The sequence below is a fragment of the Lepeophtheirus salmonis genome, chromosome 5 (genome assembly GCF_016086655.4).
Source record: "Lepeophtheirus salmonis chromosome 5, UVic_Lsal_1.4, whole genome shotgun sequence".
NCBI lineage: Eukaryota > Metazoa > Arthropoda > Copepoda > Siphonostomatoida > Caligidae > Lepeophtheirus > Lepeophtheirus salmonis.
In genome coordinates this window covers 21669608-21694295 of record NC_052135.2, presented here as the reverse complement: position 1 = coordinate 21694295, position 24688 = coordinate 21669608, and the positions used below count along the sequence as shown (strand labels likewise).

Here is a 24688-nt window from a genome sequence, read left to right as displayed (position 1 = left end):
TATTTTATTGAATGAAGTTTTTATTATAGAATATATTGCCATTATTTTATAATGGTTTTTTTGGGAAATAAATTATTTCTTTTTTTTTCTTCAATAGACCATGATACTTATTGGAAGTAAAAAGGCCACTGTAACAACTGCTACCTATGTTTATAGTGGCCTTTGTCCCGATTTGCTTAAAGTTAATGATGAGGGATGATATTTTTGGAGAGCATGAGGGGAAGGTGGAGTAAAACTTATAGTCTTACTGCTTGTTTTATGATTTTTAGGAAGAATTACTGTTATAAAAAGAAGAGCCTTTCACATTTAAAATAGCTTGAGGACAAAGAAAATATTGTTGCCATATATATATTGCTATTTTATTATGCATTTGTAAAACTATTTATACTAAAGATAGGCGAGAATGCTTACTTCTGAAAGATAAATTAACACCACAACAACCTATTAAATAATGAACAAAAAAGAAAAAAAGAGTACAAGCATCAATTGTTTTTTCTTTTCTAATTAGTAATATGTCTTTTTTCTCAACAAAAACCATAGTCACATTATGAATTTTCACAATGCATGAACAATATAATTTTGTCCTTTGATAAAAAGTTTTGTTTTAAATGCAGTTTTCATTGTACGGTAAATATTCCAATATGAAGAGTTTCTTATTACAAATATACTCTAATCTTGTTGGAATTGGTTTCCTGTTAAAGCAGCTGCAATATGATACTTTTTTTAAATTGTTAATAATGCCCTATTGCTGAAGGAGTCTAGGGAGTTTCGGGTTAGTAGCAAGTACCCAATCTTCTATTGAGGTCTTAACTTGAAGATTGTCCTTATTTTCCCCTCACACATTTATATTAATGGAGAAATTAAAGTGTGTCATTTACCCGTTATAGAATGAACAATTTATACTGTCATCTGGATAAATTGATTAACTGGTACAAATGGAATAGGTGGCAGAGTAACAGAGCCATTCTTAGCGACACATTTTTGTGCACTAAGAACGTTGAATATTACTTCAAATTAACCTTTTTAACTGAGTTGACCAAGGTAAATTCTGCGAAGGGATGAAAAGTTGAATAGAACATAAGGGAAAATTTAAAATAAGGATCAAGTGACCTCATCTGTGGCACAATAAAAAAGTGACTTCTTATTATTTGTAGATTGATTTCATTATTGAAAGAAATGAAGTTGAGTGATATAGTTTTTACACCCAAAATGTCCATCAATAAATCAATAAGGTACCAGTGCCTCAAAATGATTCTGTTAGTTACAAGCCATTTAATATGGTATGAACGTTATTTACTTATGTTTGTTTGCTTACACAACGATCGAGAATACTTCAACTCTCTGGATGATGAAATTATTTAATATATTAATTATTTGTAAATTTAAAATCAAAGTTGTATTTTGGGCACAAGAAAAATATATTAAGAAGGAATACTATTTTTCATTTATTTACATTGCGACCCCAAACTATATATCGTCATCCGACCTTGCGGATAATATATATATTTTTTATTTGCTCATTCTCCATGGCATTAAACCCCTTAAAATACCATTAAATCCATTTAATTTATTTTTTAAATTTTGGTCTCAGCTAACCACACTTTTATGACTTTGTTTGTATCTCTAGACATTAAACGAACAAAAAGTTTTTTTTATTTCCTTAGTTTGATTTTATATTTACTAAATATGAGATATGCCAACATAAAAACTGGCAGGAATTGTTTTCTTGAAAATTTATCAATAATGGTCTTTATGTACATCATATTAACATTTTATTTTATTCGTTGTGTGGAAACCGCGTTTTTTCAAATTTAAATTCAAAATTGTCTAACAATTTTATATGGTGCGTGAATAAAACGTCGACCGACACAACATCAACATTAGAATATAAAATAAGGGGCTCCTTCAAATGGTATTGCAATATATCCTATTCAAACATTTCCTATACCTGAAATATACAACCACCACTCCTATATAAACTACCAATAAGGTCCCTTCCCACACCCTTGTTACTGTCCGAATGTTGGGGCTGTTTTTTTGGGGTATATAATACCAATGGAGAGAGTAAACGCTACACAACTATTCAACAAAACTTTGAATTAAGTAGATAATAAGTAGAGTAATATAAGTTCCCATTTTGACAAAAAATAAAGGCTGAAATATGCAAACGTTTTTCCAATAAGCTCCAATAGTTAATTTCATATTCCTTAGACAATAAGTAATTCGATCTATTTACAACAAAAATAATCTACTAAAACGCTATTTTTTTTTTTTTTTTTTGGAAATGCATCAGTTCATCCATATATATATGTACCTTTATTATGTAATATTTCTTTGCAAATGAAGGCACGTTGTAATAATAACAATTTTTTGCGATAAAGGTTTAAAAAGATGATAAAAAGTAAAAATGGACACAAACTGTTCCCAAATACCGTTTTTCAACCGAAAAGAAAGAAGAGGAAGATTTAATTAATAAAAAATTATTTAAAAAGAAGAAAAAAAAGTATTAATTTTTTTTAAGTTAATAAATTATTTTGTAAATTCCATTTATAATTTGTATACATTTATTACAGCTATTTTTTTCATTAAGGATTAGACATAAAAACTATCCGCCAATAATTTTGTGATAAGTTCTTGCTCTTCTAAGAAATAATATTTTATGCCTTCGGATCAACTCCTCTTCCTGTTAGTCTGAAGAAAACATTGATGAAATATCAGACTAAAAAAATACGTTACAATTTATATTTTAACAATGTAGAGGGAGCTTATCCCTACAGTTGTAGAAAATATGACCTAAGTCGAGCACAATACTTTTTTAGTTGGAACCTGAACAGTATTTATTAATTTTTCATAGCTATTATCATCATTCTTGAAGTGATGACATCTATGTATAAAATACTTATTAGTGCGTGAAAGACGAAGAGTAACTCTGAGGATTTGCTCTGGAGTGTAAGCTATTGTTGGATTTAGAGTAGAATTGATATGTTTATGATATATAATGAGTGGGATTTGTTTTTATTCCCTTCATTTTAGGTACAGGTGCTTAGAGTAAATATTATAAAAACGTCATGATAGCTAAGGTTATATCATAACGCTTTTCAGGCTGATATTTGTATTCCACCATACTTTTTAATAGTGACGTCAAAGAGTATAACTGTTACCAAGAGCTATATATAGCATTCTTTGACTGTTACTGTACTGTGAGAGTACCACTGATATACTCTATGACGGTCAAATTTGTCTGTCTTTCCAAACAGTCGGTACGGTAGATCAAATGGAAAATTATGTCAAGCCCGATTAATGATGGCATAACCTTGTATTATTATTATCATTGAGGATTACTATGTTAATTTTGGGGTTTAAGGTCCTTCTTTTAACAACTCACTAATCTACTATTTATTAATCCTTTATGCAATTTTATAGTTAAGAAAATTTCAAAAAAAAACCAAAAAATAAACAAAATAGTGATGCCATCTGCGACCATCATGATTTTACTAAATCACACCATCTCATCTTTTAATAATTTTGCAACCTATTTATAATTTTTTAATTACCATTTATAGCTTTTATAATAATTATTAGACTCTGCCAATGTCTCCTCTGTTTATTGTTAATTATAGTTTTATTTGACAGATTGTATTATATAGAATATTGAACTCTCACGTCAAGCTTTTTTAGCCCTACGCAACCTCGATAGACAAAAGGGAAAGGAAAAATTTGAAAAGAACAAATATAAGCTAGCCGTATATTTATTATTATTAACAATTATTGGAAATATGTGATAATTTTTTAGCAACGGAAGGAAGAAGCAGTAGGATATCTTGGACCCGTATTAAATTCCACAAGAAATTAGGGATATTTGATTTATTAAGCTTGAAAAGTTTTTGAAACCCGATCCTTTTTACGTAGTTCCAACAATTTTTTGATAAGAATTTTACATGGAATAAAATCCTGGAACCAACGTTCCTTGAAATAATGAGCACTGGAATAGAGGGGAGAGAGGCAACGGCCCACTCATACTTATACAGATGACTAAAGATAAAAAAATGAAGCAGTTAATGGGGAATTAGTTATTATTTTTTTTTTTAGACAGAATTGAATGGCAGGAACTAGTCTTACAATATGGCAGATTGGCATATATATCATATACTTCAATAAAAAGAAGGATTATGATTCTTGAGAGAGTTTTTAATAAAAATGATGAGTTTACAGTAAATGAAATTGTTGGAAAGATAATTAATTTTAAAGAAAGTTGTCTGTAAAAGAAGATAAATTGGCCCCAGGGATAGTTTTTTAATTATATGAAAATGATAGGAAACTATAGGTTGATAATATTTTTAGTGAGTAAATCAAAAAGAAATCAATTTTTAAATTAGATAAAGAAGAAAAAAATAATGTTGGCTTTAAAGCCTTAGTTGGGGATAAACTCGAAGGGCTTAATAGGATGATAGACCATTCCTAATTTTGGTTGAAGTACAGAGTGTTAACCTTATGCAGTTTTTATTGTATAACATTGGAAAGGAGATCATGTTTCTTTGTATAAAATCACTGGAGATATCCAAACATTTTTTGTTCAAATATACTCATATAGTTAGTATAATGGACCAAGTAATTTTGATTTTTTAAAGTTAAAATTGAGCCTTGGGCTTAATTTTTTTTTTCATATTTTTACACCGGCTCAAATCAGGATGAAATATTACAGCAAAGGTACAATTTCCTATTTATTAATTTAGAAGCACAAGAACTCAGATGCTTAAAGATTTTACAATAATATTGTATTTAATATGCCCAAAAATTAAAATTAGTGTTCAATATGATAATAAGTAGAGATATAGTTGTATCAAAGTATATATATATATATAGAATGTAAAAAATATTGGCATATTTATTATTTAGATATTATCATAGAGAAAGAAATATTTCATTATTTATTAATATTAAATGTAGTAAATTGAAATCTTTTATTGATATACAATTAGTATAAAAATCAAAATCTTTATAATACACTTTTTGCGTTCATAATACGTCAAGTCAGCTGGTCTGAATCATACAAGAGTCAACTCATGAAAATGAATGAAAATAGGTGGAAGGAAATCTTTGTTTGCATCTTTGTTTATTTCAAAACTGATCGATTATACTTGTTCATTCAATGCCGAACTAAATTAGAGGCAGAAAAACTGAATGGAAAAAAAGAAATTATCTATTTCAAACATTGTTAAAGTATAAACTTGAAAATTTTCCATTGAAAAATATAATTAATTGATTAATTAAACAAAATTTACGAGAACATTTTTAAGCAACAAACTAACGTCAAAAAAGATCAAAAACATCACAATATAACTCAGAATTACCAATCTTTATGACAGGAATTAAATAATTTATACTTATTTACTATGCATGAAAAATTTGAGATCATTAGAGCATATTCTAATCAAAAATGTAGATATGTGATGCGTCAACATTAAGGAAATCAAGAACAGAAATCAAGAAAAGGAGAAACCCCTAATTTATTTTTTTACTTCATAAATATATTTACATACAGTCAAATATTTCACATACATATTTGATTCTATTATAGAATTTGTATTCAAATTTGTAGGATGAGTTACTTAATTCAAGCATTTTAGCTGTAGTTTAGAACCTGACAATGATTTCGGATATTATTATTGGCCCGATATAGCCCTTTCATATAAAATCTATCAATTTTTAATTATTATATTACAACAATAAATTTTAAATACTTTAACTGTAATTCAAATTTCCTCCAAAGGTAATTAAAAATAATTTGTAGACGGAAATATGCGATAATAATTCGCATAAGAATACAAATGTAATCATAACTCAATTTTCTTAAAAATTGTTATAGCTTTTCTTTTGTGCTGTAGAAAAATAAGATTGGAGATACTACAGTTTAAAAAGTAGTGTTCCTACCTAAATGTTCCAGATCAATTTTAGTTTTTTAATAAAAGAAAAACCATTTTAATCGTTTGACACTATATTTTTATGTATATCTGATATAACTATGATGGTAATATAAGAATAGTTATTATTTACTTTGTTCATACATTATTAGTATTCAACATTATAAAAAATCTCTACATCGACGAATAACTTTATAAATATTAGTGTTTGGTTTCCGAAAATCTGACCGATCTGAGCCTGGTAAGATTTTTTGTGGACTGAACTATTTTGGTCCTTTAAAGAGTTCAAACTGACCGGTATAAAACAAATTATGTCTACATTTGTCCAAATAAAACTTTTGGTCTGAATCGGACATACTAAAAAATTGGTCTGGATCGGTCTTATTTGAAATTAAGATTAGACCGATTCTATAGATAATTTACTAATGATGTCATGTGAGTTGCAAAACGGTGAACATCAACCAACGATAACGTCAAATGAAGTTAAATACATTATATTTGTACAAGTAATCAATCAGGATAGAGCAAAAAAAAAATGGTGGTCCATAGATTGGAACGGGGAAAAAATCAGTCTGCATATTGAGACCAATAGAATTAGTTTAGAAAACGTGTCCTTAAAATGATCAATTCGTTCAATTAAATTAAAAATGTACAAAAAGGTATTGACTAACGGTAAACATCCGTGAGATACTATTTCCAAATGTCAAACTGATCTAAGATCAATTTAAAATTACAAAAAACTATTAAAAAACAACTTTTATATGAATTTCTTAAGTTTGTTTATAAGTTTGTATGTCTAATATACATATTATATGTAAATACCTGTAATACCCAATACCTGTAAATAGTAAAATAAAAATTACTATCACTTTACAAATTTTAATTTTGAATTATTCAACAAAAAGTGTTATATCCTGATTTTCTTGAGTTATATAAATCGTAAAATAGTGTTAATACATAAATGAGTTTTCTGATTAAAAAAAAAGAAAACAGATTGAACTTTATATGAAGAGTCGTAAATTTTTGTGAATGAAAGTAAAAGGAGTAGATTTTCCCATCACTAATATTAATTCAATGCATTCAATTAAAATTTAGAATTGTACCAACCAAATTCTCCATTAGCATTTTAACTCCCAATTAAATTACCTTCTAAATTATTTTTTATTGTTTTTAAGTAGAATATTTTACCTTTCCCCAACATTTATGAAATAACTTGTCACAGATTGAGCAGAACCCGCCGCCACCTTAAAATTTTTTATAAGCCATGTGTTTTTGTATTCATATAATTTTTAACCTCATACCTATATGTGGACTTACACGGTTCTTTTCTTTGGGCCTCCCCTTCCAAAAAAATGAAAGGCCCTTTTCATTCTTTTTTTTTATTTTTTAAAACGCTATGTATTTTTCAAAAAAGAAAAAGATTGGTCATGTTTCCTTTTTTTTCTTTCAAATTTTTGTCCCATATGATATCACGCATGTCATCTTGACACAGTTTTACAGTATACGTGGTTTTAAATTGACCCTCGCCAACGAGGATAGACGTAATTTTAGGTCTTACTCTCTACAATCACGTGGTTTGTGAATGTCTCCTTACGTCTAATATTTGTTTCCAAAAAAAGATTCTCCTATCATCAGTTACCAATCATGGTAACTTTTCTATGTTTGAAAAAATGTCCACAAAATTCAATGTGTAGTATAGAAGTCTGAGTTAGGCTGGATTACCTTAATTTTTTAGCATATACTTTGAGAGATGAGAATCATGGAATGAGGGCATTTGTTTTGTAATAAATATGAAAGTTTAAGGATTAAAATATCTAAACTGCTAAGTTATGAACTATCTTATTTGTGTGATAACTGCAGTTTAAAAATACGCTGCTCGACCCAACATAAGCTCTAATAACCCGTGGGCGAGATAGTAGATATCTATATTATAATTCTTATGTATCCATTCTTTTTTTTCTCAAATATTTACCTAATTTGCATATCCGTAAGAATATTATAAAATATATATGATTATACAAAGTTAGCTAAATAGAATATTTATGTAGGATGTACTAATTTTTAAAGGTATGTAATCAAAATGAAGTTTTTTCCACTTTAATTTTAGTTTTTTTATGAGGATACCTCAATTTCTTCCCAACTTTCCTAAATTCCATTAATCAATTTTTAATTAATTCATTAATATTAATTCCCTTGAAAACTTTCTTTTCCCCTCATCTCCTCATTTTAATTTTCATTGGGGAATATGATGTATGGTGCTAAATATCTTGGTGTACTTATAAATAGGGATGTAAATCCTAAGCATGTAAATAAAAACTGAATATTAATATGGTAATCTGTACAATTTAAATAATGTTTTTGAGAAAAGCATCTTAGCTGGCATTACATCATTAAAGACACATACTTAAATCCCATTCCGTAACTAGTAAGGATATATGCTGGAATAACCACGTACCATGTCGATCCTTAATTCTGCTCCCAGTCCATTAGGGACATTTATAACTCTCCATCAAATCCTGACAGTTACTGTCCATCATTTATGAGCACAGACACTCTTGGTTACACATCATTTATACTTTCCATTCCAAGGAAGCCTTGTGATTAAAAATGTTTCTTGTTTGGGGGGAGGTGAAACTACCACGTTATTAATTTTCAGGCATCAAAGTTATCATGGTATTTTTACTCCTAATAACAAGTATTTGGAATTAATTATTAACAAAACCTTTGTTTCTAGGAACATCCAAATTCTTTTATATATATATAAAAGGAAATAGTGCATTTGATTCAGTAAATAAAGGAGTCTTTATAATTGAAAAGTCCCTAAAAAGAGAAATTATTGTTTTTATAATATCCATAATTGAATTAATCCGTGGGTAGACCTTTAAGCCAACGATTACATTAATAGTTTTCTTTAAATCTTTACAAAACATATCCTTTTTAAAATAAGTCATACTCGTAGGTTATGCGGAAGAAGAAAAATATGGAATATTTAAAAAAAAAATTGTAACTTCTCTAAAAATTAATTGAGATACGTTATTTGTATTTTATCTTGTATTTTACCTTTCTTCGGGAAATAGAGAATGGAGAAGGTACAAAATCAGTTGGTAATTTGCAAATATCCTCAATTCTTTGAGTTATAAAAAATATTATATTTGGCAATCTGAATATTGTTTTTATTTTTGAAAGCAGCTATTTTTTTAATTCTTGAGATGAGAAGATCTACATAAGTATATATATAGCCAGGAGTATGTGTGCTCACGAATGATGGAGAGTAAAAAAGGAGACTTCTACTTGATAAGGAAAATATTAAATTTCTTCTTTTTATATCTTGTCTAGAGCGTCAATGAGACCATTTTATCAATTAATAAATTGGCAGGGTTTTTATGGGTTAAGTTGTTTTTCACGATACAAAAGAAGAACATGTTAGCGCAAAAGTTTACGGATGGTCTCCCTAATTTAATATAATCTAAATTTTACTAACTTCAAAATATTTACCACTTCCCTCTGAAAACTGACACTAATTGAGCCATATGTTCTCTTTTTTGGAAATTAAAAAATGGTCACCCTAGGCATTTGATACATGTAAATTCGCAAAAAGGGGGTGGCTATATCCCCCCCCCCCGCTGTTATCCTTCTTCTTTATACGTTTTGGTATTTTTTAAATTTCAAATTTTTTGTTTGTTTCTTAAATGGTCAGATGGAGTTGCCCAGATTAAGTATAAGTAAATATTATAGTACTACAGTGACTCAATCTGGCCTAGAAATTGTCATAGAAGTCCTTATACATATTTATATTTCCTTTTCTATGAGCGATCCAGTATCAAACCTACACACATTGCGTTCTATAGAATAATTTATCCTAAGCACATTGTTTCCTGAGCTACATAGCTCCATCGTGGGATTTACGTTATTTCCTTCTACTCATGGTTGCTAGTAGCAAATATAATAAAACGACATGACAGCTAAGCTGTTCTCCTTCAAAACATCATTCTTCATATTGTAAGGACTACTATGTCCATTTTTGGTTGCTATTTTTTATCAACTCTAACTATTATTCATTTATTTAACATTAAAGAATGTTTCACTACGGATAGTTTTAGTTCAACCAATCCATATTCAGAACACAAAGAAAGTGCAGAAGTTGTAGTAAAATTGACAGCAGACAGAAAAATGTACATACCTTTATTAGTATGATAGTAGTATAACACCGTTCCTTAAAGTAAAACATTCAATCATGATCAGATACATTTTTTTCTATTTTGTGTCTTTTTTTATTATTCAATCAAACAACATGGTTTTTAAAAATAAATACATAAATTGTGAATTATTATATGTGTATCTAAGTATTTATTATTTTTCTCGAAAAGATGTAACTTCTTTAGAGATTTGTATAACACCCCAAGTCAACAAAAAAAACAACTTTTAAATTCAATATTCAATTTTAATAGTACTTTTTCTATTTCAAATAAACTCCTTTAGTGTAAAATCAATGGATCATGGGCAACCTTTAAAAAAAAGTCTTCCACGAGGTGGTGCCACGGTATGTTGCTTGGCGGTCCAACATAAATACATATCAATAAAAAGGGTATTCCATTTTAATTTATGTCTCTCAACAAATATAATTTTGAATTTGAATTTACAAATAATAGATATATTAAATAAAAACTATATTTTTGACGCAAGACGGCGCCACAATTGATCGTTTTGAGACGTTATTAATTTTCAAACAAAAACCTAGAAATATGGAGATTCTTTAACCTTTATATTCCATTTTATAAAGATTGAGAAATTTCCATATAAAATATAGTTCTACATTTAAAATTTGTATACCATTTTGCAAAGAATAAAATAATTTTTATCTGGATTTCTGATTTTTTTTCCCCACTCAAAAGTTAATCAAACTTTATAAAGAAAATGTTTGTTTTTTTAAATTAAATTTAAAAATTTAGAAAAATAGACTTTATAAGAAAAACCTAATTACAGATTCGTGGTCACGTAGAAGAGTTATACTAAAATTGAATATAAAGTTGAAAAAAAATTTAAAATTTTGTTGACTTGTGCAATTTATAATTTATATAATTAAGTATTTATATCAAAATATAATTAGTTTATTACAATATAAATAATATGTGAATGATATTTGATGAATTATAAAAAAAGAAGATTTTTAGGTTATTCAAAATCAATTGAATTATTATGTATGTAGATATGTGTTTTGAATACTTTTTTATCCTTCAAAGTTTGCGAGTATATAAGTCACAGAGATTATTACACAGACTAAACAATTACACATAAATGTAGTTTCTTATATATTCAACATGTAAACAAAAGTATTTTAATAGTAGTAATAATAATAAAATTATTAGATTTAAAGGGACTCAAATATATAAGTGCTCCTAAAACATGATAATATTCTTTTAAATATAAAAAATGATATGATTTAACATATAATAATGGTAATATGATATTTATGAATTTATTTGCTTCATTTATCAAAATTAATTTTTTTTACTGTGTGGTTCCAAGAAGAGATTTGAATAAAAAATGACCTTTTGAATGTCCTTCAATTTTTTTAAAGAGAGATACTCAAATTCTTGCCATAGAATCTAAAAAGCTAAGGCACTTACAATTGTAAACATAGATATTTGATCCATCAAAAGGTATTCTTTATCATTCATCAAAACACACGTTTGGGAGGAATGGAAATAAAAAGGAGACCGAATCTATCATCAAATAAAGAATATAATATTAATACTCATATGTTTAACTTGAAACGCTATAACAACTTTTGTTTGTAAGAAAATTAACATCAGATATAAATATATGGGTTATTCCTCGAGGAAACGGATTTGCCTTAAATCTGATTAGTAGCATCATTGATAGTAGCCGGACTCAATAATAAAATATTGGGTCCATAAATAAATTCAACTCAGAGTGTAAAGGTCTTAAAGATGAAGACATACACAGTTTTATTAATTTTAGATTGAGGATACATTAAGTAGCTAAAAAAATTATGTAATAACTTTTTAATCTTAATTTATGAAAAATTAGTATTAACCATAACTAAACATTTTTCAAGGTTGGTACTCTATTATTTTTTTGAAGTTTTAAATATACAAAGATAAAACACTAATAAATCTTTCCAAAAAAAGAGTAGAGTAGTAAAGTCATGGAATTAGGAGTAATGGTATCATTTATAAAAATCCTAACATAATTTATACAGTAAAAAAAGAAAATAAGGTTTCATTTATCATACCCCATTATGGTAAAATTGAATAAATGTACCGAAAGTTCCATATAAATGAAGTTATTACTTTTATAAATCAAAGATTTATTCCTGTTTTATTTTTGGATATTTGGAATTTAAAAAGAATGAAAAAGTACCAACCTTAAAAAATTTGAGGTCATGTTTTACTTTTTTTTTCATTTCGAAATTTTTAAAAATCTATTACATAAGTTTTTTAAGCTAACAAAGCTTTTCAATGATGTATAATACTACCCTATCTTTGTATTGGTTTACTATATATCACAAATAAATAATGATTTATTCATCTAGAAGACCTCAGAACTAAGAGTTGATTGAGGTACGGATCCAATATTTCCTTTCTGAGAAGGTCTACTATCAATGATACTGCAAATCAAATTTGATTCAAATCTGTTTTTTCGTGAAAATTTCTCTTGGAATGACCCAATATATCCACAATTTAGAATACAATGAGGACATAAATAATAATATTAGTTATAATACCAATGATAAATAAATATATAAATTAAAAAAAAAAAAAAATCCGATGGATGTACGATATTCCTCGAAGGAGGTTTTGTGATGGTGCAAGTGCGTGATAAATATTTTTGAGTGACACGATGAGTGTTCATTTAAAATGTATGTACATAGTACTTCCAACGTGGGTATAATTTAAGAGGCGTCAGAAACCCAATGTAGTGCGAAAATCGTTTGGTATTTAATTATGTATTAAGTTACAATTAAATACATAATTATAGTTATCTATACGTGTATTGTGTTGGTATTACGGATTTTATAAAATAAAAACGTGAATGTCTATTTGCTGCAGTTTATCTTCCGTGTAGAACTAAGGGAATCCATCATTACATCCTAAGGATGCTCTTGGAATGGATTCTCACAATTCTCAATGTTCCGACCAGAAGCTGCTTCATGCATTAGATTTATTGAGCTGATTTTTCCTATAGATAGCTCTGCGATACAGCCAGTGAATCCTTCTCTGAAGTGCTGGATGGGTAGGCTCTTCATATACTCTGCGCCGCCTATAAAACAGAAACAAACTTTTTCGTTGGTATGTATGTAGAAAAACTTAAAAATACTCTTAGGGAAGAAGCGACGAACATATCACTTGGGAAAAAAGCTATGACCCTGCATCATAAGGAAATAAATATATGTAGGCGATTAGTTATTTTTGATGGCAGTTTGACATTGAATTCATGTAGGTTTAAAATTGCACTAGTGCGCTATGTTCATCTTTTGATTTGCATTAGGGATGGGATTATGTAGAAATACGTGAGACTTTTATTTTCCATGCATTCTAAAAAAATCCAGATACCAAGTCAATTTTTGATAATTATAAATTTAACCGTCTTGTCTCTTCTTCCCTTCGACTTACTACGATTGTGATATAAAAAAGAATATTACCTAAATAAACCTCTCCGTTTGCATTTAATTGCTTTAACTTCCCAGGAGACATTGTGGTATATATAGGGCCATTGTCCATTCGCAAAGATGCGGTAAGCTCGTTTCTGAAATATTTATTGGAATTTACACCAATTTTATGTCTAATTCGTTATTAATACACACCTGGTGAGTCGAATACGATGCCATTTCCCATCATTGATCCTTGTCCAATTATACGTGATAGAAGCCTCGCCACTACCTAGATTATATTTGAGCTGAAGTCTACCGTTGTAAATCCCCAGGGCGATATAGTCTCCCACTATTCCTTTCTTAAAATTTCGTCCATTTCCTGCCCAGAAAATTAATGCATTCTTGGACTCTGTTTTAACTCGCAAATTGACCATGTTAAAGTATCCCATTATACTGTAAAATAAACATGGTTAAGATGGTTCTAGGAAGATTGTCTGCATTAATATTATCATTAGAAAACTGTTATCAGTAGAACATTGCCTGCAAGAAAATGAACTATATATGTAGTGATTTATCTACTGATATGTTCTATCTACAAATGGGACTGACCTATCTTAGAATCCCTAGATTGTTCCCCCATCTTTGGAAAAACCGTTGGATATAGATAACAGATGTCAAAGCTGTCATTGTAAAAAGTTATTGAGAAATTGGGAGGAGTAATTTATTGTTCGTAAAGTGGGAGTAATGGTTTTAATCCGGGCCAAGCCCATGTTTATGCTACACTACTCGTTGGCTAGGAGCATCGGAGGATCTATGGGGGTTCTCTGAAATGGCAAAGGTGGCTTGAGGTCCTAGGATTATCCTACACAAATCTTGTGTGTCTGGGACGCAATTTGGAAAATTAGGAGGGTTATATTATTGCCACCCCTCTGCCCATGGGGAAGCTATTAAGAGATCTGTCAGAACCCTCTGTAGATGGGAAGATCAGTATACGAATCACTAAAAATTTTGAATTATTTTCTGGCAATATTCCAGAGATAGCAATTTTCCAATAGGGAATTTTTTATCGATGGTAATTTTCCAAAGAACACTCATCTGCACACAGGTTATAATATGTGAACACAGCAGATATACTCTTACAAATATATTCTTACTTTTTAGCAATTTCCTCATTTTTGAAATGCAGGAAACTATTACTTTTGAACCTTGGTAAAGGATTGTTAGACTCTCCTGTAATCTTTTGACATGAATTTCCTGTAAGTCCATGAGGACAGTCACATTTAAATCCATCTAAAACAGGTTTACAATTTCCATGCACACCACATGGATGTTGTGGAAATTCGTTAGAAGAAGATGAAGAGGGTGTATTACAGGGATGATCACAACTGCCTACATCAACTCCAGAAATAGCAGAATTGACAAGATTGATTTCAACGTCATTTATAGTCAACTAATTCAGGAGATAAGAAATAGTTGTTAATTTTGTTCTCTTAAAAAAGTAGATGTATTGAATACCTTTTGAATACACCCAAAAAAAGATCTTCGAATGGGAAGATATGCAGAGACTAAGTCGAAGGTAGGAACTCCTCCCAAGTAAAGGTTTTGCTCAAGAGTGAGCTGAGAAAAGGCTCCATTAGAGACTCGACTTGAAACAGGCATTTTAAGTGGATCCTCTCTTTTTCCACGAATCACTTCCATCTCTGCTAGTCGACCTGTTCTGGAAATGACAACCGTATACCAAACGTGTAAAGAAATTGGGGAGGCGGACCTATCAAACAAATAGAAAAGAAAGAATGAAATGTATTCCATCGCGATCAGAGTTATTCTAAGGCAATACCGAACAACAGTGATTCCATCCCCTAGATCATAGGCGAATTCCACATAGTTTCGACTCAGAAGTATAGCTATGAAATCATCTGTTCCATCGTTTCTTTGACCATTATAAAATATGAGACCATCTTCAGCTGAGGATTGGAATACAAGCTCAATCTCTGTCCATAAGGGGGATGAGTCTCCAATTCCCGTATATACAAGGTACGATGTCCCATTGAAGGATGGAACCTAATTACAAAATAATGAAATTAATTACTTTTTTCCATTTTATGAAATATTCTATCAAAGTTTAAATTTATTTTCTTTTTGTTACAAACGTTTTAAATTTTTTTGAAATGTAGATTTAAACAAAAAATTTTGGAGAGCTCTTTAAAAAAAATGATATTTATCAAAATTATAAGAAATAATTAAATAAGATGATAAAACATTAAAAATGGCCTTTCCTTTGTTATGTTTAGAAAGAACGATTACATCATCTAACATACATACGAAAAATTTGTTATTGGTGTGGTAAAGACATCTGTATTGTGTAGAAACGCTTAATTAGTAATATGGTATTCATGCAATAAGATTACTTTGCTAAAGAAATAATATAACAAAATGACTTTTTAATTGAGTAATATTGAGTAAACTCACTTATTTTATATTACTTCATTGAATCTGTCATTACTTATCAATGAAATGTATTAATCCAATCAAAGTAACTAAGCCTCTGATCGTAGGTATACAAGTATCATGGATAACATATATTTCCAGAAATTATTTTTATATTTTCTTAACTAAAATAAGCATAAAGTTAAAAAATTAAAGCGTCTGCTGCTATATTTTATTATTTGTTCAAAAACTAAATTTTAAACTCTCTATGAACCAGAGAAAAAATCATAATTGAACTATCTTATTAAAGAATAAGTTAAGACTGACAATTTAATGATGCAAAGTAGGCTTCATATTGACCTATTTTTTCATGTGTAAGAAGCTATATTTTGAAGTTTTATTCTGAGAATCCAGGATCCAATATAATCAAATGATTTAAAAAAATGTGAATACCAAAATTGTAATAGAAATTAGTTTTTAAGAGTAGCATTGTCCATTAATTTACAAATATTCACTTCATCATTATTCAATGTAAGAAACACGTCAAATTGATTCTACAGTGTTCATCTCTTAAATAGATATCGAAAGAAAAGTAATAGTGTTACTCTTTGTTCAAATTAAAAAGTAATAATTTACTTTTCCACGGAGTAATATATAATAAGTAACTTATTACTTAAAAAAAAGTAATATCACCCAAAATTCGTTGTCATAAAGACTGTCTCTATTTGTTGACAACGATATATTATGTTGATAAAAATCATAATCTGCATCCAATACAGGGTATTAGTATGTAAGCCACTATTATCTATAAATAAAAATTGGGATACATATTTTCGAATATTTAAGTCTCTTGTGTGCAAATTATGGTGTTTTGGGAATTGAAAATAAAATACTAATCAACTCATTTCATTAAGTATCTATATAACATATATATTATGTATATTACTAGTATCAGACAATGCCTCGAATTATTAGGCATCCATGAACAAACTAACTTTTCTTTAATAATGTAAATTTGCTTCATTGATATAGAAGATAACTCCTCCATAAATCATGAGTCTTATTGCTCGTTTTTGATGAGAACACTCACACGTAATTACTTTATCGTTAAATTTTCTATAGAAAATATAAATTTTGATTTTTGGAACCAACTATATTTTTTTGTTCAATAGGAACAAAACTTGATCCATTTGATTACAATAATTTAAAAATACCAGCCAAGTTCCTCCAGGAATCAAATTTCTGAACATAATATGTAGTAATGAAAAAAAAAATTTAAAAATCTACAAAACAGGTATAAACAAACTTTCAACTGAATTGAATCATCTCCAAAATAAGTTCAATTGTCCTGAAATTTGGAACGAAATAGTCTTTTATAGAATTACAAATTTATTGATTTTCAAATTCTGATTTTCGACCCACTTTATTTTATTTACATACGAGTATATCTAGGGATGTAAATTATAAACATTTTTGGGGCGAGTTTTTTTGTTATTGTCAAACTAAAGTGTATTTTTTAAAGTTTATAAAGCCGCTATCATTATTATTTCATTCTTGAGGAGAGAAAATCAAACTATAAAGTGTAACGACGCGTGTGTGTGCTGATGAAGTATTAGGTGGTGTTGAGGAGCTATAAATGTAAACATATCTACTGACAGAGATCACTAGAAACAATATTATTCCTTGCATGCTGATAAGTTATAATTTTCAAAATAGATAGGATTATTGTATAAAAGTATTCACATTTGCCCATAGCAATAAGTATTTCATTAATATTTACAGTGTTTTTTTTTTTTACAAATTAAATAATGCTTAGGATTTACAATCTTAAGTATCACTCTCTTAGGTTGAAATGTTAAAGTTGCTACAATGAATTTAGTCAACATGGAAACATAATGCTCCCAAGAGAGCAATCCAATATTACGGAGCTTTGTCTTTGATAAATGAGCTCCCTTAATAGAGATATTGGATCTTTTAACTATAAATGATGGATAATTAATTAAAAATTAAATATACACATTTTTCAATGACATATTTTTTGAGACGGGGCAAGAAGCTTCGACTTGCTCTAAAAATTTGATCTGGGGTGATTTTAGCCAATTTTTCGAGATATCAGTCTTGAGGTAATTAATATTTGTATGATTACGGGAAGCCTCCTCTTGATTTCACGTCAAAAATAAAAATCCAAGGGATTTAGATCAGGGGAGGATAGGGGTTATTTCGATTATGCTTTCTTACCCCCTTCCTGTAATCACTTCTGTAAGAGTCTTATTGGCGACACCTATTCGGTAAATTTTCCCTGTTGAAATTTCTGCGTTTAACAAATGGATAATCTTGCTTTGTTTAACCTCTTGCTTCGACATCTTGATTTCAAATGACGCCAAAATTGATAAGAGAGCCCTTTATATAAGTCAACTGGGGATCACCTAATAAAAATTCACATTGTCCGCGCATTTAGCCGTAATAACTGATTAAAATGTGATAAGCATAATAAAGTCACACCCTTTATTCCTAATCCCAGGATTTCATAGACATATTTCAGTTCATTATAGGCTTTACAACTTTTTAAATTTCTTGGATGAGTTGAGATAACCAGGAATAAAAACCATAATCTTCATTTGATTTATAAGACTAAATTTTGCGCTGATATGGTCTTTCTAATAGAACTTCTATGAATTTCTAATCATATAATCGAAGGGGGGGGGGGAATATCCACGTTGTTCTTTTTTCACATAGTTTTACCCCCCAAATAAAAAACCTACGTATTATTATTCTTTTGTTTAATTTTTAAGCTGAACTTTTTTATACAAAACCATTATTTCTTTATATTTTCTAAACTTAACTTCTTTTGAAAAAGTCGATCCTTTATCTATTTTTCAAATTGTTTTTTATGACGTCATTTATATCATTTTGGTATATTGTTTAATTCTACGTGATTTTTAGTTGATTCCCCTTCCCAATGAGGATAGACGTGGTGCCAGGTCTTACTCTCTTTCTTTATGTTGCCACATGGCTTGTGAATGCTCTCTAAGTGCAATATGGAGCGTCTCATAAGGATTAATAAGAATAATTTATTCATAGAAATGGGGAATCGTATGCAAGGAGTGGGATCAATGTATACAAACTGAATTTTAAGAAAGGCTATACTATCTTTCTTGTGTGTTGACAGGCACCATATACCACAAAAAATTGTGTCTCAATAATTTTATTCATTACCTCAAAGAACCTTGAAAAACTTATTTTAATCACTAAAAAAATCAACATTTTTCTTTAGAAAAGACTTTCATAATTTAAATATCTCATTAACTAAAAATCTTGTTGCTTTTCTCTTTTTAGAAAGGAAACTGTTCTATTTAATAAGAACAAAAAATGGAAAAGAGGGAGGGAGAGAAAAACTTTATTCAGCTGTCATATAGCTCGGTGTCATGATGAATGAGTATAAAAACCATAGCAATCCCTCATTTAAACACAAAGAAAAAAAAGTATGAATAAGCCATATGTTGAGAATTCTGTAAATATACATATACATAAGTGAACTCGAGGGATTTAATTATTCAAAGTTTAATCTGTATAACCAGTTCACAATTTGTGGTTGAATATTTGTAGTGCGACAACATAAAAACAATCTTGAACACAAATCAAGAAAAGGAGAAAATTGTAATTTTTTTATTTTCTTTATATATAGATACAGATTAATATTTCATAGACATATTTGAGTCAGCTACAGGCTCTGTAGTAAAATTTGTGGAATGAATTAAAATATTTCAGAATTTAAGCTATTATTCAAAGCATTTATTTGACTTAAGCGACTTATATTGGCCCCTATATGGACTTTATATCAATTTTTCATTCTTTTATTGTAACGATCAATTTTGGCTACATTAAGTGCAATTTTTGACACACCCAAAAGATTAATAAGAATAATTTGTTCATAGATCTAAACTAAAATTTGTCGAAGAATACCAATTTAATTTGCATTAATTGCTTTTGTGTTGACGGAATTTATCTTAAGTAAAAAGTACTTATGAATAATGGTGTGGAAAGTGAGGATGTGAGGATTTGTTGGGGAATTGTAGGTGTAAGTCACTCTTGGACTCAGAGTAGAATGGAGAATTGAAAACAGAGTAATTCTGGTCTGTGTCCTTACTTGATATAGAGAAGAGCTTGTGTTTATTTCCCTCATATTATATCTGCCCACAGCTAAATTAATGAATGCTTATGAGAGCTTAACTGATCTCCTCTCAATCATTTTTCAAATTACCATGTTCATTTTCGAGTTTTTCATTTACATACCGAAAATGCTTACGATGTTTAGACCCACATATCATAAGTTTGACATCGTGAAGGTAAGCCAATGCCAAGGAAACCCCCAAACTGTTTGATCCAAGGGCCTTGTTGGCTTTTTCATGTCTAAGATATTTCAAAATCCACAAATTAAAATAAAGGAGCTGAATATGAAGCAACCACTTCGGCTGTGGTGTACATCAGCATAAAGTTTGGAAGAAGGAAATGTGTCAATGCTCATCTCCTAAACCTAAGCTATCTCTAATAATATTACTTCCAGATGCAATTAAACCAAAAAAAAAAGCTTAATAGAACCAACACTGCAATATTTAAAGCCTCAATAGATCGGTTGAGAATAAATGGGGCATGATGAAGGAGTACTAGATTGATAAATCTTGTAAGGTCTTTTGGGATCAAGAGGAGGCTTGCATCGTGGCAAAGCGAGCAGTTTTTGAATAAAAAATGAATATTTTCCCATTAATAATATTATAATATTATATCCAATAAACGTTCTGTCGCAACAAACATTTTTGCTAATGATTCCTTTTCTTAACGAAATTGACAATGTTCCACAATTAATGGCCCACCCTATAAATATATATATATAATTATTTGGTATATCAATGGTTGTTTTTCTGTACATATATGCATACATTTAAAATGTTTATTTATTTTTGCTTGTATGGTATATAAAAAAATTTATTGTGTTGTTTATTTAAATATGAAAATATTTTTTGTATCATCATCCTTTTTAAATTACGAATACAAATAAAGTATTAAAAAACCCTGCTTAGTAATTTTACATTAGTTCTAATCCCAGGACAATTGTACAATAAAAGTTTAATATAACACACAATTAGTAATTTTTGTGTCTTCAAAATGTTCACTCCTTGAAACAAGACACATTTTATACCCCAGAATCTATTTGACTTTTAAATAAAATAACAAGGTTAATTCTACAAAAGGAAGAAAAAATTGTATAAGTCACGAGGAAAAGTAAAGTACAGTATCATAAAAAATAACATCTTCTGGGTAGTAAAATTTTCACATAGCCAAAAAAAAAGAAAAAATATATATACATATATATGTATAAATCTCAAAGTAACAGGCACATTCCTTAAATGTGTTTTATAGGTTGAAATTTTGATTTATGTGCCATGTAAAAAGTATGTAAACAAGTTTTTGACCTTTTTTTTTCCCCGTCCTCCACATTTGGTACACATAATGTAATATTATGTGTTGAGTTTGCAATATCAAAAACCCCTACCGCTAAAGCTTTAAAACAAAGTGAAAAAACGCACCTTTTAGATTGATGAGATATATGGTCGTTGTGAAATCTTTTACCCCACCTAAAACGTCAGTTTTTATGATTCCATTTTCCCTAATGTTGTACGCAACTTTTTCTTCCCTTTGCAGAATTTACCTTGTTAATTTGATTAAAAGGTGAATTCATGGATGTTGCGTTGTTAAAGATTATATATGTGTAGGGATGGGATTACTAGGAAGCGTAAGTAGAAGCGGGACTTATAGTATTACTGAATACAAATTCCTTCTTTATATCAACTGCATATTGCGTGATTTTGGCGGAGAAAACAAAAAACTGCTAAAAAGAGGAAAACTTTCTACTTTTAAAATGGCATTAGTACATGGAAAATATTATAATTTTTAAATACCCATGTATATATTTATTTTATCATTCATTTTTAAAATAATTTACACCAAAGTTAGGTGATAATTCTTCTTTCTGAGGGAGATGTTAATACAACGATGATCTATCAAATAATGAACAAAAAATAAAAAAAGCACAACAAAATGTGTATCCTTTTCTAATTGCTATACATAGTTTTTTTTTTTTCAAAATCCCCTTGTCTACTTGTAAGATAATATTCAACACGTCGTTTACTTTATTGTACAAAACAACCTTTTTTTCGAAGAGAAACGCGAAAAAGGCCTAAAATCAATTGGTAGTTAGTGAATTCTTTCTTACTATACAATTGTTATTAATTTATTGTTGAAATTTTTTTAAAACCTAAAAGGAACTAATTATAATTCCACCTATTAACTTTCAGACTGTTGATTATGAGAATAGAACCAGACACAGTCACAGATAACAACAAAATGTACTTTATATATTTGTGTTAGTGAGGTAACACCGTGGCTAGCAGATTAAAAAAAGTGTACAAATATTCATCACGTGATCTCCGTTTTGCTACTTGGTTTACACTTTATAGCTTACCTCCACTCTTCCTACATGTGTAGTAGAGTTGCAGTAAATACGCCATTAAAGAAAAGGTTTGTTACCAATAAAATGACAAACCATTCTCGATACCTCTATATTTCAAAAGTATTATGAAATATAAATATATAATCCATTACAAAATGAAATACAGCAACTTCATACATATTATGGCAACTCTATTGATATTTGTATTTATAATATTTATATACCAAATATTATTCCCTCAGGAATAATGATGGATGCATTACTTTAAAGATTAAAGTTTTGTCCTTTTTTTGGAAAGGTAATAATGTGTGAGTGTTTGTAATTTAGAACAGCTTACATATGAGAGGAAACTCGATTATATTTCCTTTTGCTTATGGGTGTATATCCCTATAAAACAACTACATACATATTTAGAGCATAATGTAATTATAATATTTACTCAATCATTGTTTTCTCCAATAATTCTGACTGATCAAACAAGCCTTGCGTGTTTGTTTGCACATATTATGAACTGAAGAAAAGGTAGAAGGCGCTCGAGAAATAATTAACTCCTATTAAGTCATTTTAGCTAAGTTTTAATTGTCATTTGCAAAAACCCAAAGGGTTAATTATAATAATTCGTTGATAGAAGCTGACGATAATTCTTCAAAGAAAACAAATGTAGTCTGCAATCAATTTTAAGGAAAAGTCAATTTCATACGGGACACATATATTCTATTTTTGCCAAGTGATGTATTTTTTGATTTTATTTAAATAAATGTTTCGCTGTAGTTGATAAACCATATTTTCCTTGTCCTGGATATCCGCGTCTGTACTATTCAATAATTTATGTTTCCCCATTTCATTAAAAAAAAAAAAATAATAATTACACTTAATTAAAGTTAAATTTTACTTATATATATAACCCAGTCCTGCCCTTTCTATTGGAAAACAGGTTTGCATTTTTTATAATTAAAAAAATATACCAGGTGGCCTGTAAACATAAAATCGAATTTGAACAAAAATCAAGAACAGGAGAAAATCCCAAAACATTTATTTACTGTATTATTTAAAAAAATATATTATTTTAAAATCTATTCGTTGCACCGTGTATAGCTGGTATACTGTAGTTTGTTGAAGGGAACGCAAATGTCGATACTATCAACGATCGCATTCATCGATTGACCAGGAAATCATCATCTGTATTTTTTATAATTCCAAGGATTGTAATTCAATTTATGAATCAATATTTAATTAACTAAATCATATCTTAGGAAAATCAACAATGAATACAAAAAGTTGAAATTTAATATTGAAGTACAACTGTTTAATAAAGAATATTCCAGATATTTTAGAAATAGTAAATATTTCATTTTCTTCCAAAAATCTAAAATGTCGGAAATGCGTTCTCAGTATAAGTTGCATCTTCAAAAGTAAACTGAGTTTGATATTTTACTAGTTCCTAATAAGGAAGACAAGTTTTATACTCTGAACACACTTTCGACAATTAATGAATTTTGCGCAATTTATTTTTAGTTTGATATAGACCAATATAACATCAATATCAAAATATTTGGCTTATGTATAGCTTAAAACTTTGTTATAGATACAATTGGCAGAAAATGAGTTAGAAGAAAAGAAAATCAAAAATAAAATATACTTTCAACAGGGCCACAAAATAATTAACCCCACGTCCTGGAGAAATGTATTTTTTCTCTCAGGTTACTAAAATTTTACACTTTTTATTTAATTAAAATTATATCCGATAAATTTTATTGAATAAATTATTTACCTGTAAAAATAATATGACCTGCTCTTATTTTAAATAAGGAAATGGAAAATTAACTTCCAAAATCTAATGATGTTTTATTAGATTAGCAGAAATCAGGAAGACATTAAAACCAAATCCCCACTCCGTATCTAGCAAGGATATATGCAAGAATTACTGCGCATCTTCAATTATACTTCAAGACCACAAAGACTTGCACTTATAACATTGATTTAAAAAAATATACTACCGATTTCTTGTAAAAATAAGGAAGACAAGTTTTTAATATTTTAAACACACTTTCGATTTTAATGAATTTTGTTTATTTTTTAGTTTATATAGATTTCCAATATTTTAAATCAAATTATTTTTTTCAAATACATTTTAGGGTGCATGATTATTGGGAATTATTTAGAAAAAAATAGCCAAAATTTAAATTTTTCAAATATACCATTTGATATTTCAATTAT

The 24688-nt window shown here is 28.8% G+C and overlaps 1 protein-coding gene across 1 annotated transcript in view; it reads right to left on the bottom strand.

Annotated features, from left to right (window-relative positions):
- Positions 1 to 10168: 10168 nt before the first annotated feature.
- LOC121118415 (pikachurin) overlaps positions 10169 to 24688 on the bottom strand; it is a 92407-nt gene continuing 77887 nt past the window's right edge. The window contains exons 8-13 of the mRNA XM_040712999.2: positions 15374 to 15597; positions 15052 to 15304; positions 14691 to 14986; positions 13750 to 13989; positions 13588 to 13691; positions 10169 to 13205 (exon numbers count right to left, since the gene is read on the bottom strand). Coding sequence (XP_040568933.1) covers positions 13036 to 13205; positions 13588 to 13691; positions 13750 to 13989; positions 14691 to 14986; positions 15052 to 15304; positions 15374 to 15597 — 1287 coding nt within the window. The 3' untranslated portion in view covers positions 10169 to 13035. The remainder of the gene's footprint in view (positions 13206 to 13587; positions 13692 to 13749; positions 13990 to 14690; positions 14987 to 15051; positions 15305 to 15373; positions 15598 to 24688) is intronic.